Here is a 15,801-nt window from a genome sequence, read left to right as displayed (position 1 = left end):
TGAAATAAAGTGGAGGAAAAGTCACCTGGGTTGACACAGATGAAATGTGAGAGGGCTTGTGGTTCTGCCTGAAGCCCCATCCCAATTTTTTTTTTTTTTGCTTTGTAAACAATAGTTTTATACAAATATAAAGTTGTGCACCTTCCAAGCTATCACTCCAACAGACATTTATTCAACTAAAACAAAACATCTTTAAAAATATTTTAACAATGTACAAATACATTCACAACATAATCTGCTAATTAAAAGATTCCAACAAAGTTTCCAGTACCTACAACAGAATTTACAAATGCCTACAATAATTTGTAGATTGGTTTAGTTTACAGTTAACTATATTTCCTTGTTTAAGAAATATTATTAATACAAATGTATGATTTACAATATCCCCCTTATAGCAAGAGAAAATAGATTCATAAAATAAAATGTCGCTAGGCATTTATTACGCCAAGTATTTAAATGATTATTCTTACTATGACGTAAGAATAATATTAATTTAGTACTAAAAGATTTTATTAGTCCAAAGACCACCAAAGAGTTTCCAGGAAGTTCCAAAATAAAAATCTGACTATCCTTTCCATGAAATAAATAGAATAACAGCAATCCCTGGGTATCCCTTAAACATAAACTATAAAGATTCCATTTATTATTTAGGCCTTAAGTATAAAAATAAAAGAAAATCTTAGAAACTAGTTAACACTACCAGCCTGAATTTGGTTTTCACTTGTGCATGTCTAAGGTAAGCAATTTCAACATGAAGTATATATTTAAAATTAACATTTTTTTCTAACTTTTTAACTCATACACAAGCCAAGTGCTTATTCTTAATCATGGAATCAACTTATTTCTGAAAATAATCTACAGAAATAGCATGTAAACACACATACCTTTGAGATAAGACTAAGAATATCCTATATTCTATGGATCAAAATGCAAATATCTCTGTAATAAGTGTAAACCTAACACATTAATTTGGGATATACTGATACATTACTATATGCATACATATGTACACCATAAAATAAATTCTGACAATGTTTCTAGTGATATCATCATACTTCCCAGCCTCAACTACTAGAAAAAGAAAATAAAAACTAACATCATCAAAATGGCGATATTACCAAAAGTTCTCTATAGGTTTAATGCAATGCCAATCAAAATCCCAACGGCATTTCTTGTAGAAATAGAGAAAGCAATCATGAAATTCATATGGAAAAATAAAAGACCCAGAATAGCAAAAACAATGCTAAGCAAGAAGTGTGAATCAGGCGGTATAGCGATACCAGACTTCAAACTATACTACAGAGCAATAGTAACAAAAACAGCATGGTACTGGTACCAAAACAGGCGGGTGGACCAATGGTACAGAATAGAGGACACAGAAACCAATCCACAAAACTACAACTATCTTATATTTGATAAAGGGGCTAAAAGCATGCAATGGAGGAAGGATAGCATCTTCAACAAATGGTGCTGGGAAAACTGGAAATCCATATGCAACAAAATGAAACTGAATCCCTTTCTCTCGCCATGCACAAAAGTGAATTCAAAATGGATCAAGGAGCTTGATATCAAATCAGAGACACGCCGTCTGATAGAAGAAAAAGTTGGCTACGATCTACAGTTGGTGGGGTCGGGCTCCAAATTCCTCAATAGGACACCCATAGCACAAAAGTTAATAACTAGAATCAACAAATGGGACTTACTCAAACTAAAAAGTTTTTTTTCAGCAAAAGAAACAATAAGAGAGGTAAATAGGGAGCCTACACCCTGGGAACAAATCTTTACTCCTCACACTTCAGATAGAGCCCTAATATCCAGAGTATACAAAGAACTCAAAAAATTAGACAACAAGAGAACAAACAACCCAATCAACAAATGGGCCAAGGACCTGAACAGACACTTCTCAGAGGAGGACATACAGTCAATCAACAAGTACATGAAAAAATGCTCACCATCTCTAGCTGTCAGAGAAATGCAAATCAAAACCACCCTAAGATACCATCTCACTCCAGTAAGATTGGCAGCCATTATGAAGTCAAACAACAACAAGTGCTGGCGAGGATGTGGGGAAAAGGGTACACTTGTACATTGCTGGTGGGACTGCAGATTGGTGCAGCCAATTTGGAAAGCAGTATGGAGATTTCTTGGAAAGCTGGGAATGGAGCCACCATTTGACCCAGCTATTCCCCTTCTTGGTCTATTCCCTAAAGACCTAAAAAGAGCATGCTACAGGGACACTGCTACATCGATGTTCATAGCAGCACAGTTCACAATAGCAAGACTGTGGAACCATCCTAGATGCCCTTCAATAGACGAATGGATAAAAAAAATGTGGCATTTATACACAATGGAGTATTACTCTGCATTAAAAAATGACAAAATCATAGAATTTACAGGGAAATGGATGGCATTAGAGCAGATTATGCTAAGTGAAGCTAGCCAATCCCTAAAAAACAAATGCCAAATGTCTTCTTTGATATAAGGAGAGTAACTAAGAACAGAGTAGGGACGAAGAGCAGGAGAAGAAGATTAACATTTAACAGGGATGAGAGGTGGGAGGGAAAGGGAGAGAGAGAAGGGAAATTGCATGGTAATGGAAGGAGACCCTCAGGGTTATACAGTGGAGGAGGTAGAGAGAGAGGAGGGGAGGGGAGGGGAGAGGTGGGGAGGGGGGATGGTGGAGGATGGGAAAGGCAGCGGAGCACAACAGACACTAGTATGGCAATTTGTAAATCAATGGATGTGTAACTGATGTGATTCTGCAATCTGTGTATGGGGTGAAGGTGGGAGTTCATAACCCACTTGAATCAAAGTATGGAATATGATATGTCAAGAAATTTGTAATGTTTTGAACAACCCACAATAAAAAATTAAAAAAAAAAAAGAAACAGTTTTCATAGTAACTTTGTAAGTGAAAACAAAACAAACAAAAAAACAATGTTTCTCTATGCAACTGGACTGAGCTCTAAACAGTTCATAATCAAGAATCTCTTTGCCCATTCCCCAATATCACAGAGAACATAAGCTTTCTCTCTGTTCATTTCCAGTGTTTTGTTTTAAAAACTGCTTTCTAAGATACGAGATAGCCATGCTGGTTAAATTCTTCCGGCTGCCCGCTTTGCACCTGATGTAACCACACAGGTTGGCACTCTGTAGAACCACACCCATGATAACCACAGCCAACCACTTTACTCTGAAGGAGAAGAGAGCACTAAAGGCAAATATCACCCACAGCACTGGACAGGCAATTAGTCTTAACCAAGAGATTCTTGATTCAGCCTCTGAAACAGTTTTATTCTCCTGAGGAGATACCTTCCTGGACTCAAACACCCAATGATTCTTTCCATCATCATCAATATGATTCCACCACCGAAGGCCTACCATCAGTCTACTTGTGACATTCTTCATGCTCAAAAGTCACATAACAACAACAAGATAATCGTCACCATACAGGCAATAATGCTGCTGCTGAGCAATTCACAGAGAAGATAGACTATAATGGCACTGACTCAGAAGAACAAACGGAGAAATGATGCCACTGGATGTCGGATTTTGGATTTTCTTGGTCTATTAGTTGTCTCTTCTTCTGTGTCAAACAATGAAACATCTTTGTCATCATTGCTGTCCTGAGACAACATGGCGACCCTGCGCCAGCCCCACTTTGCCTTGTCCCATTTGTATTGGGACTTTGTCTCCCCACACATGTGGCTGGAAGCTGTGCTAAGTGTTTGCTGACATTGGTTGGAGGAGTAGCAGTTTGAGCACATTTACTTTTTTGAAGGGAAGATAAAAGAGGCCAATGACAACAGAGATGGCCTGAGGGGTTTAGGTCTGGGGGAGGGGGAAAATGTGAAAGGGATGTAATCAAGCAACTCTATAGCCTCTCTTACTCAGTCTCCTCCATCCAGCTATAGCATCAGCACCTGGGAATTGATTAGAAGTGCAGTCTCAGGCCCCAGCATTTTTTGCAGGCCATATGGGGAGAAAGATAACATCCTCCAAAACTAAATATATAACTTCATTAAAGGACCATTCCTAGAAAATCCCATTGTCTTTTGTGTCTCTTGCCTGAGACTAGTTTTTCTCAGCTCCATTTGTAGTAACTTTTCCTGGGGCTGGGAGCTAATTAGGAATGTGAGTTCAATAAGGATTTCTTAGATACACTTAACCAGGTGGAGTCCTGGAGATGATCACACCCACAAGATACTGGATTGAAGATATAGTGCAGAAAATCAATTTGAACTATAAGCAAAAAGAAAAATCACTTCTTCCCTAATAAGCTTCCCTTTACATTTAAACTGTACGCAAAGTCCTGTTTACTAATATTGTTGCCTCTCTGATCTTTGCTTCCTGTCCTGGCAGGCTTTCAAGAACATGCTGCTCTAGCAGGACTGAGAGGAGCCCAGAAGCACCGTCGGCATTCCTGACTCCAAGTCTTGCGGTCATGATGGTTCATTTGCCAGTAATGGCTTCCTCTTCCCCTACCCCTTTTCTTCCCAACAGATATTCAAGACAAGGTTTAAGTGGCGTTTTTCCACAAAGCCTGTTCTAATCACTCCATTCTGTAGTGGACCTGCCTTTTCTGATCTCTGTAGTCCTATATTTAGAACACTTAGCGTTCTTAGTGCAGGCTGCTTTGTGTTGTTATTCGACTGTGTGGAGGTGTGGACGATCATCAAGAACAGATGCTCCCTGCTCTTGTTCCCCTAACTAATATCATACCTGGGTCACAGAAAGGACTCATTAAGATTTCACAGGTCCCTTCAGAAGTCCAGAGAGCCCTTGGACCGCTGCAACCTTTGAAGGCCATATTTCCAACCTCAGCATCCTGATGAGTTTTCAATGAATTTAACAAACTTTAACTTTTGGCCTCCTTTCTCCCTCATCTGTCAAGTAAGCTTATTCCTATCCTTTATATGCTATAGTGTTAGTCAGCTTCTTGTTTCTGTGACAAAAATACTTGACAAGAACAATTTAGAGGAGGAAAAGTTTATTTTGAGCTCATAGTTTCCGAGGTTTAGTCTATGGTTGGCTGACCCCATTGTTCTGGGCCCAAGGTGAGGGACAACATCATGGTGGCCAGGAAGCAGAGAGAGCAAGAGAAAAAGGGCCACAGGGAAGATGAACCCTTCCAGGTCACATTCCAAGTGACCCACTTCCTCCAGCCATGTCCCACCTGCTTACAGTTATCACCCAGTTTGTCCATTCAAATTAAGATGGAGTGATAAGGTTATGGTTCCCCTAATCCAAGCATTTCTCCTTGAACATTCCTACATTAATACAGGAGCTCCTAGGGGACACTTCATATCCAAATCACAACTGCGGCTCTAAGATTCTAGATAAAAAGAAACATTGGCATACATTTTTCTGATGTCCTTTTCTCTTGTAGGTGAAATGCCATCACATCCTTCCTAGTAATTCTTTTAAGGTCTCAGAGATGCAATACACCTGTCTATATTTTAAGAGATTCTAAAACTGCCCAAAGACCTACTTCCTGTCCAGGCTGACCCAGCTGCTCTGGAAGCCAGTTCCACTGCAGAATTCAGAAGCAGAGATGAGGCCTGTGTGACAAGGGGAAGTGTCTTCAGGATGACACTTTTGCAAAATCCCAGCTTGAGAACCTTACCTTTACCTCTCCATTTGAGGCAGTATCGCTTTCTCGGTTTTTAAAAACAAGTTATTTATGATTTGGGAAATTACAAAAATTGTCAATGCTAAGAACTTCTGGGATGCTAATGCATCAGTGGGCTATCAGAACATTGGTGGAAATGTGGACTATTCAGATGCAGATCACCTGATTTGAACTCAGCCTCTGACTGGCTATGTGACTGTAAGTGAAATCACACCCCGTCTCTGAACCTCTGATTCCTCTTTTGTAAAATGAGGATGATGATGTACCTGTTTTACACTGTGACTGTGAGGCATACATGAGATTGTAGACATGAAGTGGCACTTCACAGTTTAAGTATAAATTACTTATTAGTAGTAGATGTAGTACTGCTCTACTGCAGTGGTTCTCAAACTTCAGTGCACATCAGCATCACTCAGCAGGACTTTTAAAATAAAATAAAATACTTAATTTTATTTATATATTTTTATGTGGTGATGAGGATTGGACCCAGTGCCTCACATGTGCTAGGCAAGCGCTCTACCACTGAACCACAACCCCAGTCCCCAGCAGAACTTTTAATGCAGAAATTGCTGGAACCCACCCCATGGGATTGGGTAGGTGAGAGGTGCCTGAGACTCCTTCTTTCCCTCCCTCCCTCCCTCCTTCCTTCCTTCCTTCCTTCCTTCCTTCCTTCCTTCCTTCCTTCCCTCCCTCCCTGCCTCCTTTTCTATATTTGCAGTGCTGGGGATTAAGCCCAGAGTCTTGTGCATGCTAGGTAAGTGTTCTACCATTAAGCTATACCTCCAGCACCATTTTATCTTTTTAGTAGGTTCTCAAGTGATACTAAAGATGCTGGTATGGGGAACACATTTAGAGAACCACTGCTGTACTGAAATTCCCACCCATTTCCATTCTTACCTCATTATGAATTCCTTAAAGCATAACCTCAACTTGTTGTGATGTCGATAGAGTTTTGGGTCAGCTGGAATTTCGGCCAAGAACACTTGGGCTACTTCCAGTGGTCCCTGATGGAAAAAAGTAAGAAAACAAAATTGATATTGGAAAGAAAATTACATTATTTGGAGAAAATGTTGGAGTGGCTTCTTAGTTTTAACATTTAATTTTGTAGTTGGTTTGACTAAAACAAAAAGTCAAGGAAGGTCTTGAGCTTCTCAGGTAACTCTGATTCCTTAGGAGGAATCCTAAGTTTTAGGAGAATACTCACAGGTATAAATAGGCTTTCCTTGATACATAAAGGTAAAGCAAATGCATCAAAAGTTATGTGCTTCCAGTTTTTCTAACAATTGCCTTATCTCTCTGCTCAGACCCACTTATCTGGTTACCCTAGTGTTGACATCATTTTGCACAAGTGCCAGCTAGAGTCGGAGAGCTGTACAGTATTCAGATAGTCTGTGGCTGTGGGTTTACCGAGGCTTCCATTTTCATCAAAGGATTGGCACTTACAAAAATAAAAATCTTCCTAATTATTTTCTGATCTTGGAAAGGCAACAGTCATTTCTCCTCTAGCTGATTCGGCTCTCCTGATGTTAAGTGGACTCAGAATTTTGCTAGTGAATCCTCAGATGGAAAATGTGTTCAGTGAATAAAGAGTCACGATGCGCCTTGAATTTTTGAGTGTGGAGGGTGGGACAAGTGAGCATCTAGAACTGACATTAAGGGGGCCCATTGATTAGAGAGTTCTAGGCTAATACCTCCCTCCATTTGAGACAGGCTTAGTCCCAAGCTGAGTTTAGGAATTAGAGTTCTAAGAAGTCTGAGAAGGTCTAGTCGGGTCTGAAGTGACCTAAGGAGCCTGATTCCTAGGAACTCCTTGCTGGCAAGGCCCTTGGCCTGTCAGTTCATCTGGTGACTGATCCAGGAGCTAGACTGTCTAAGCCTTTGCTCCTCTCTCCTACAGAGAGGCTTAGCTTAGTCTTAAGTCCTGAAACAACCTTGCCTACACTGGGCATGACTAAGCTCTCTTCAACAGGACCCCAGTCCTGGGTCATACTGCCAGGTCTGGCCCTGATGTGGCATTCCTTAAACCTGGTCTGCTTATCTCTAGGATTTCTTTTCTACCTTAAGTTGTTAAACAAAAAAGAGGCCTCCTAAAAGTCTTCTAAACCCCAGGAGTGTTCAGTTTAAATTTAGAAACATTGTTTGTACGTGGATCAGACTTATCAACCCCAAGGAGGGAGGTAGACATCACAACCAAAGCACTGAGAACTAGAGGAGCTGCCGCCAGCTCGCTTGTTACCTGATTTACAGTGGCTCCTACAGAGCCCTGAAGCACCATCTGAAGCATCTTCGCATCAGGGGGCTCCTGGTTAATGGCCACTGCTAACTGCAGGGTCTTCTTCTTCATGTCTTCAATGGCAACTTCCATTGGAGTCAAAACAAACTGAGCATAAGACACAAATGTGGGGAAGTTACTGTCTGATCTCACAAGCCATGAACAAACCTGGAGCTACATCAGAGAGGGCACCTGGATTTGAAGAAGCAGTGAAGACTTTCTGAGTAATCTTAATAGGTTTAAAAGAAGGAAGGACCTTACGTGTCCAGAGTACTTACCATGTTCCAGGAACTTTATATACATTTAAAATTTATTCTTTTAAACAATTTTCCCATTCTGTCCATTTTATACTCAAAGGGGGATTTATAGGCTTAAGTTCTATAAAACGACACAGGTAGTCAATAGCAAGGTCCTATTATGTCTGCATTCATATGTTCTTTCCATTCTGATCCTGAATGTGATGGGTTAAATCCTATCCCCCAAATTCATATGTTGAAGTCCTAACCTCCAGTAGCTCTGAATGTGACCCCATTTGGACAGAGGCCTTCAGTGAGGTAATCAAGTTATTTCTGTGCTATGCCTAGAATAATTTAGTGTTCAAAAGTGAAAACAAAAAGAAACACAGGAATGCCTTCCAAACCCACCTCCTGTTGACTGAGTCCCCAGGTCATGCCCTCTGTGCCCTCTGCGAATCCCCTTTGCTGACACGGTTGTCTTACTCAACATTGGCTGGTGGGCTCAGCCATTGCTGTGCTTGCCCAATGAAGTGGATATTCACAAGCCATCTACTGCTCACTGACTTGATGATGCCTGTTATACTTGTTATTTTAATGACCTAATCTAATTAAATAAAGCCTAAACTGATGAACTATGGGTGTGGATAGAAAAAGAGTTGTTTCTAAGAAAACTGAGCTGAGTGCTTGGGCAAGACAATATGAAAGTGAGCTGTTATAAAAATTCCTGTCATATTAGGTATGCTCAAGACAACTATAAAAGGCTAAGGGAAGAAATCATAAAAATATAGAAGCTTTCTACTCTCGTATTGTTGAACAAGAATCTTTAAGGCCTCATTCTTCTTTACAGAAAGCAAAACTGAAAATCATGGACAATGCGCTATGGGTGTGGTTTATACAAGAAAGACAATGCTGAATTGTGATCAGTGAACCCATAATCAGAGAAGGTTGTGTCACTATATAAAAAAAGATGACATGTATAGGTACATGTAGCTGTTTTAAAGAAAAATAAAATGCTCAAAGCATATAATTTTGAACAATTCTGTGGTTTAAGAACTTTCTTTTTTTCTTTTTTTTTTTTTTTAAACTGGGGATTAAACCCAAGGGTGCATAACTACTGAGCCACATTCCTAGCCCTTTTCATTTTAAGATAGGGTCTTGCTAAATTACATAGGGCCTCGCTAAGTTGCTGAGGCTGGCTTTGAACTAGCATTCCTCCTGCCTCAGCCTCCAGAGTTGATGGAGTTATAGGGCTGTGCTACCAAGCCCAGCATTGTGGATTTTTTTTTTTTTTTATCAGTCTTATTAAAACAGGTCAACAGTCTTCTGAACACAGAGGTCTTTTCTGCCAATATATAGATGAAGAAACTGAGGACAAGTAGCTTGTGCAAAGTCACAGGAAGAAGCGTGGACTAGAAGTCAGTTGGTTCACTTGTCTCATGGTCTCTTCCAATAACACACCACTAACTCCATGGGGCTGCTCACTCAGGTGCCTGTCTCTAATAATTCACAAAAAACTATGCCTAAATCATTTATGTGCTTTTAGGTATTCAAAAATTTTACATAAAATATTTAAAATTTAAATAATTTATCCCATGGGGATTGGTTCCAGGACACTCCTTCCCATACCAAAATCTGAGGATGCTCAAGCCCTTCACATAAAATGGTATAGTATGTGTACATACTTCCTGTACTTTAAACCATTTCTAGATGACTTATAGTACCTAACCCAGTGCAAATGCTATGTAAATAGAGTCAAAGCATATTGTTTAGGGAATAGTGAGGAGAAAAAAGTCTGTACGTGTTCAGTATAGATGCAATGATTCTCCCCCAGTATTTCAGTCTGTGGTTGGTTGACTGGATGGCTGTGGAGGATATGAAGGGACAACTGTATATATACTTTATTTAAGTATATATTTAAAATAGAAATAAATATTAAACATTGCAATTAAATATGTAAACGTATTTACACTAGAGATATAGCTCTAAAGTGTTGAATAGTTAATATAAAACAGGGCTATAAAACACATACATGCCTAAATGGGATTCCCTAGCATCTTGAGGGTATGGCTCAATCATATATTGTTGTTGTTGTTTTTTTGGGGGGAGGGGGGCTGGGGATTAAACTCAGGGGCACTAAACCACTCAGCCACACCCCCAGCCCTATTTTGTATTTTATTTAGAGACAAGGTCTCACTGAGTTGCTTAGTACCTCACTTTGAACTTGAGATCCTCCTGACTCAGCCTCCTGAGCTGCTGGGTCAATCACAGTATTTTAAGTGTGCCCCCCTCTTCATGTTCCACTCCAGCCTTCCTTGAGGGAGTGCTCAGCTGTGTGTGTCCTGGGGGGGGGGGTCACCCAGGCCCACTCCTTCATGGTGGCTGTTCCCCTCTGGGCACGTTACCTCCTCCTTCTGGATGACGCTGATCCTGGTCTTGATGTAGGGGAAGGCGTGCATGGTGGTCAGGACCGTGTTCCTCCGGTACTGCTCGTGCAGCTCTCCACGAGGCCGTCCCTCGAGGGTGAAGGGGGTGGTGTACATGAACCTCCGCAGGTTGAAATTCTTCTCAAAGTAGGTTACCCTGTCTTTCATCTCATACTCATCAAAGTAAGGCTCCACAAAAGTGATCTGTATGTAGGCCTGGAGGGAGAGGCAAGGGGAAGGAGGAGATGAGCCATTCTGCAAAGAGGATCCATGACACACTGAAGGGCGTGCTGGAACAGGGCGCGTGGAAGCTACTGGGGCTGAGCGCATCAAGGGAGCATTCAGAACCGGCAGCTCCTCCTTTCCACCCCAGGGAAAGAAAGGGCCATGAGGAAGAGGAGAGGAATGTGCCTGTGGGAAGAGTCTGCAACTCCAGCTGCTCTTTCCAAGCAGAGCAGACCGATCCAACAGAAGCCTCAGAATGGAGATTTGCAAACTGCTATTCCTAAGAGCCAAGCTTGATTTTCCAGAGTTACCATGACTGTAACATACTTAGAAAGTGTGCATGGTCAGACTAAGAAAACTAATAATACCAAGTGCTGGCAGGGACCGACAGCAGCTGAAACTTTCATGCACAGATGCGGGGATGCAGGATACACAGCCACCCGGCAAAACAGGTTAGCAACTTCTCATACAGTTAATGAACTGGCCTTCAGCCCTTGATCTCATTCCTACCTACATGGGTGTTCAAGAGAAATGAAAACTTAGGGCCACACAAAACCCTGTACAAAAATGTCGATAGTCACATTATTCATAAGACAAAAACTAGAAATAAACCAAACCAAAGGGATAAACAAACAGTGGCACAGGAAGAGAGCAGAATAGTATTCATCAGTAGGCAGGACTGAACCAGAACACTATGGATGCACCAGATGGGCCATGCTAAGTGAGAGAAGCCAGCCTCAAAGGGCTATGTGTGATTCCACATGGGTACTTTCTGGAAGAGACACTGGTACAGAGATGGAATACAGATGAGGGACTGTCAGGGCTGGAAACAGAAAATCACTACAAAGCAGCATGGGGAAATGTTTTGGAGTGATGTATCATGATTGTGGCTACACATATTGGTCAAAACTCAAAGAACTAAAACTAAAACATTGAATTTAACTGTATGTGCAACATTTAAACACACTCATGTGCATGAGTGCACACACACACAGTGAAAAAGGTGCTTATTAATTAAGAAGGTATCTTTATTTTTATTTTTTTGTGGTACTGGGGATTGAGCCCTCAGGTGCTCTACCACTGAGTTATATCCCCTGTCCTTTTTATTTTTTATTTTTGAGGCAGGGTCTCGCTAAGTTGCTGAGGCTAACCTCCCTCCAACTTGCCATCCTCCTGCCTCTGCTTCCTGAGTTGTTGGGATTACAGGTGTGCACCACTATGCAGCAGAAAGGCATCTTTAAGAAGTAAAGAAAGAAAGAAAAAGAATGGCAGTGGGCACAGATGCTTCAGGGGAGTGGATGGGTGGGGTCACTGACCTCAGACCGTGAATCACTATTTAGTATAATGAAATCTGGTTGTGATTCTAGGCTCTCATCCAAGCTCTCATAACCCACCTTGGGGATTTAAGAAGAGGGGAGACGTGGTCCTTGTGTTAGTGGTGAATCTTGAGGTCAGTGGTGATTCTGCATAGTTTACACTATGCACAGATTGCTCTGGGCCACTCAGCCAATCCAAGGGCTCCAGATATTTCTGTCTAAAGCTTAGTTCAACTCTTATCACAGTTACTATTTTCAAGTCTAGGCTAGGAATGTGTCTTAAACAAGCAAATATTCTAAAAAATGTAGAAGAAAAGCAAACTCTGAAATATGGCTAGTTCCTCCCTATTTGCATCATCTTCATAACATCCCAGAAGACAGAGCTGAGGGAGGAGTCTGGATGGTTCACCGGTCACAAACAGTGCTATCAGATGGTGAGTGCCCCCTGTCCCTGGCCCTTTGTAGCACCTGCATTGCGTTATTTCCAGCAGCCCAGAACATCATATGTGTCTTTGAAGTGGACTGGGCAGGCAGTTCTCCCCCTGTGGCAATATAAAGAATATGGTGGCTCTTTGTCCCTGTTTTCTCCACAGAGCTTCAAAAACCCTTGGAATTTCCTGAGTGACAGGAGTCTTTGTTATGCTAATAAGGTGACCAGCCCTGGGCTTATGAATAGCTTCAGGTGGTCACCAAAAAGACCAATCTTATGATCAGACTGCTGGAACTTTGGGCCCGCCTGAGCTCTGAGAAGGGGGAGGGGCTGGACAGTGTGTTTTATCACATGGCTACTGATTTATTCAAACACACCTATGTCATGAAACCCCAATAAAAACTGGCCACCTGGAGACTCAGTGGAACTTCCTGGCTGTCGAAGGCAGTGATGTGCTGGCAGAGTACTGTGCCTGGATTCTACTCAGCAAGGGCACAGAAACTATGTGCTCTATCCCAGACCTTCGCCTATGTGTGCCCTTCATTGTATGTCTGTAATCAGAAGAATGGTATTTCTTGAGTTCTGTGAGTCATTCTAGTGAATTATCTGACCTTAGAGGTGTCATGGGAACTCCTAAATTTGTAGCTAGTTAGAAATGTGGGCAAGGTGCTATGGCACACGCCTGTGATTCCAGCAGCCCGATAGTTTGCGACAGGAGGATCATGAGTTCAAAGCCAGCTTCAGCAAAAGCAAGGCACTAAGCAACTCAGGGAGACCCTGTCTCTAAATAAAATACAAAATAGGGCTGGGGATGTGGCTTGGTGGCTGAGTGCCTCTGAGTTCGATAGAGGACTGAGCTTGGGGAGTCTGATGCTAATTCTGGGTGGTAAGCATCAGAGTTGTATTGAGGTACACATAGATGGGGGTGAAATGGAGTAGCCTGGGATAAACATGGGAAAACTGAAGGTCAAGCCCTTCTTGTCATTTCTCCAACAGCACAGAGATCCTGCACTCGGCTGGAAGGAGTACCTGCAGGCTAAAGAATGATACCTCTAAATACAGTCAGGGGAATGACACTGGCCAAATTATATCATTACATTGCGGGCATGTGCAAATATGTAACAACAAATCCCACTGTTATGTACAATTACAATGACTGATAAAAGTATGGGAAAAAATAGCTGTCAGGCAGAAGTCTACATTTTTGAAACATGTTGTAAATTGAGAGTCTAAAGAGTTTATAGAAAGCCAGTAAAGAGCAGTGATGTGGGTTTGGACATGACAGACCCCATGTTGGAGTATTGGCTCTGTCACTTTGACACTCTTGGAAAATTGCCCAACATTTCTATTACCTCAGTTTTCATATCTGGAAACAGAAACAACAAAGCCTATTTTTAATTTTTTTTATTTAAAGAGAGAGGGGGGGAGAGAGAGAAAGAGAGAGAGAGAGAGAGAGAGAGAGAGAGAGAGAGAGAGAGAGAGAGAGAGAGAATTTTTAAATATTTATTTTTCAGTTTTTGGTGGACACAACATCTTTATTTTTTATTTTATGTGGTGCTGAGGATCGAACCCAGCACCCCGCGCATGCCAGGTGAGCACGTTACCGCTTGAGCCACATCCCCAGCCCCAACAAAGCCTATTTTTCAGGGCTGTTTGGGAATGAAATGAAAGGATGATAAAGGGTCTGATGCAGTGCCGGGAACACTGTAGGTGCTTTTTTTTTTTTCTTTCTGATACTGGGGATTGAACCCAGGTCCTCCCACATGCTAGAAAAGCACTCTATCATTGAGCTACATCCCCAGTTCCAGTTGAGGCTTGATAAATGAAAGCTCCTGTTGTGATTCGTGCCTTTGAGTATGTTTTCTTGAAGACCTAATAACCACATATGCAAATATGTGGTTGTGCACACCTGTAATTCCTGCTACTGGGGAGGCTGAGGCAGGAGGACTGCAAATTCAGGGCCCACCTGGCAACTGAATGAAACCCTGTGTCAAAATAAATATTTACAGAAAGGGCTTGGGATGTAGCTTTGGGGTAGGATGTTCCTTGGTTCAATCCCTAGTACTGGGGGCAGGAGCAGAGGCGGATTGGAGACCTAATAAATCTATAATGGAGCCCTAGACAAAAATGTTTGGTTGCCTTTAAATGACTGGTGAGGGGCTGGGATTGTGGCTCAGTGGTAGAGCACTCACCTAGCACAGATGGGACCCGGGTTCGATTCTCAGCACCACATTAAAAAAATAAAATAAAAAGGCATTGTGTTGTGTCCATCTACAAAAAAGATTCTCTCTGTCTCTCTCTCTCTCTCCTTTTAAAAAAAAAATGACTGGTGAATCAATTCAGACAGAGGGCAGTCATTTTGTATTCTTAGGGTAGCATAAGGGGACTCAGGAACCTGATGGTTCTTTTTGGCAAATTTTCTCCATACCTTGTTAGGATCCAACTTGGTTTTGTCCACTGGGGTAGAATCTTTTATCACTTCCACAAATTCTGCACCAAAACACTGACCATAAAACCCCTAGGTAAGAGGAAACAATAGTTTATAAAGGTAATTTTAACATAATGCAACTTTCTGTCTTCTCAGAAGTGGAGTAAGTTTGGAACAAGTGCAGTTTGTTCATTGATTATTCAGAGTCCCTCTGAGCTAATGAGCACAGTTCAGCATTTCCTGAGACATAAATAAAAATATGAGGAAGTCCAGCACCGTCAATTGATATATGATTCTCTACAAAGTGTACACTGTCTCGTATTCAGTGAGCGTCATCCTATTTCCTGAGGCATCTGCAGAAGTATGGCACAGTTTACCTCTTTTTGTATCTTGAGAACTTAGAGGTCACCAGGCTTCCCAAACCACTATGTGCAAGAAGACAACATATACACCTTTAATTCTAAGTCGGGGGAACAATATTAGGGAACCAATTGGCCTGAGTCAGTGACTACTTTTCCTTCTTATGAGCTTATTGTCTTTGGGCAAGACGCCCAACCACTCTAGGCCATGGCTTCTTTGAGTCAAGTAAGGATAAAAGTCCTTTTCTTATTTGGCAAGGATAATAGTTCAAGGAACAATTAGGTAACAAAAGTGTTTTAAGTTTTACAGACATAAAAGGGCATATATCCCAAGCAATAGCAAGAAAGAATAAGGAGTGACTCTTTGGTTAATAGTTGTCAGCACTTCAGGGGACCTTAGTCACTCAGCCCCAGAAGGTGCTATTTTGGAGGCACCCCTTGGGTTTCTTCCTGGGTTTTTGATAGTCTTCCTTTCAATAA

The 15,801-nt window shown here is 41.6% G+C and overlaps 2 protein-coding genes across 8 annotated transcripts in view; both read right to left on the bottom strand.

Annotated features, from left to right (window-relative positions):
* Positions 1 to 15,801, bottom strand: part of Dock8 (dedicator of cytokinesis 8) — a 232,118-nt gene that overhangs the window by 16,312 nt on the left and 200,005 nt on the right. For all 7 annotated transcript variants that reach the window (XM_046459393.2, XM_046459388.2, XM_046459390.2 and 4 more), the window contains 4 exons: positions 14,963 to 15,052; positions 10,543 to 10,779; positions 7,869 to 8,012; positions 6,530 to 6,636 (listed from right to left, as the gene is read on the bottom strand). In XM_046459393.2, the coding sequence (XP_046315349.1) occupies positions 6,530 to 6,636; positions 7,869 to 8,012; positions 10,543 to 10,779; positions 14,963 to 15,052 (578 nt within the window). The remainder of the gene's footprint in view (positions 1 to 6,529; positions 6,637 to 7,868; positions 8,013 to 10,542; positions 10,780 to 14,962; positions 15,053 to 15,801) is intronic.
* LOC124102943 (Golgi apparatus membrane protein TVP23 homolog B-like) lies at positions 2,684 to 6,230 on the bottom strand. The gene has a single exon (XM_046459395.2). The coding sequence runs from the start codon at positions 3,406 to 3,408 to the stop codon at positions 3,010 to 3,012; it is 399 nt and encodes a 132-aa protein (XP_046315351.1). The 5' UTR covers positions 3,409 to 6,230; the 3' UTR covers positions 2,684 to 3,009.

This window comes from Marmota monax, unplaced genomic scaffold, assembly GCF_021218885.2.
Source record: "Marmota monax isolate L192 unplaced genomic scaffold, Marmota_monax_Labrador192_F-V1.1 WCK01_AAM20220418_F8-fsc00059, whole genome shotgun sequence".
NCBI classification, from domain to species: domain Eukaryota; kingdom Metazoa; phylum Chordata; class Mammalia; order Rodentia; family Sciuridae; genus Marmota; species Marmota monax.
The sequence above is the reverse complement of the archived record's forward strand: the minus strand, read 5'-3'. Positions and strand labels throughout refer to the sequence as shown.

Bases quoted from the DNA above. Each gene is read 5' to 3' on its own strand.
- LOC124102943 (XM_046459395.2), bottom strand. From the start codon at position 3,408: ATGAAGAATGTCACAAGTAGACTGATGGTAGGCCTTCGGTGGTGGAAT.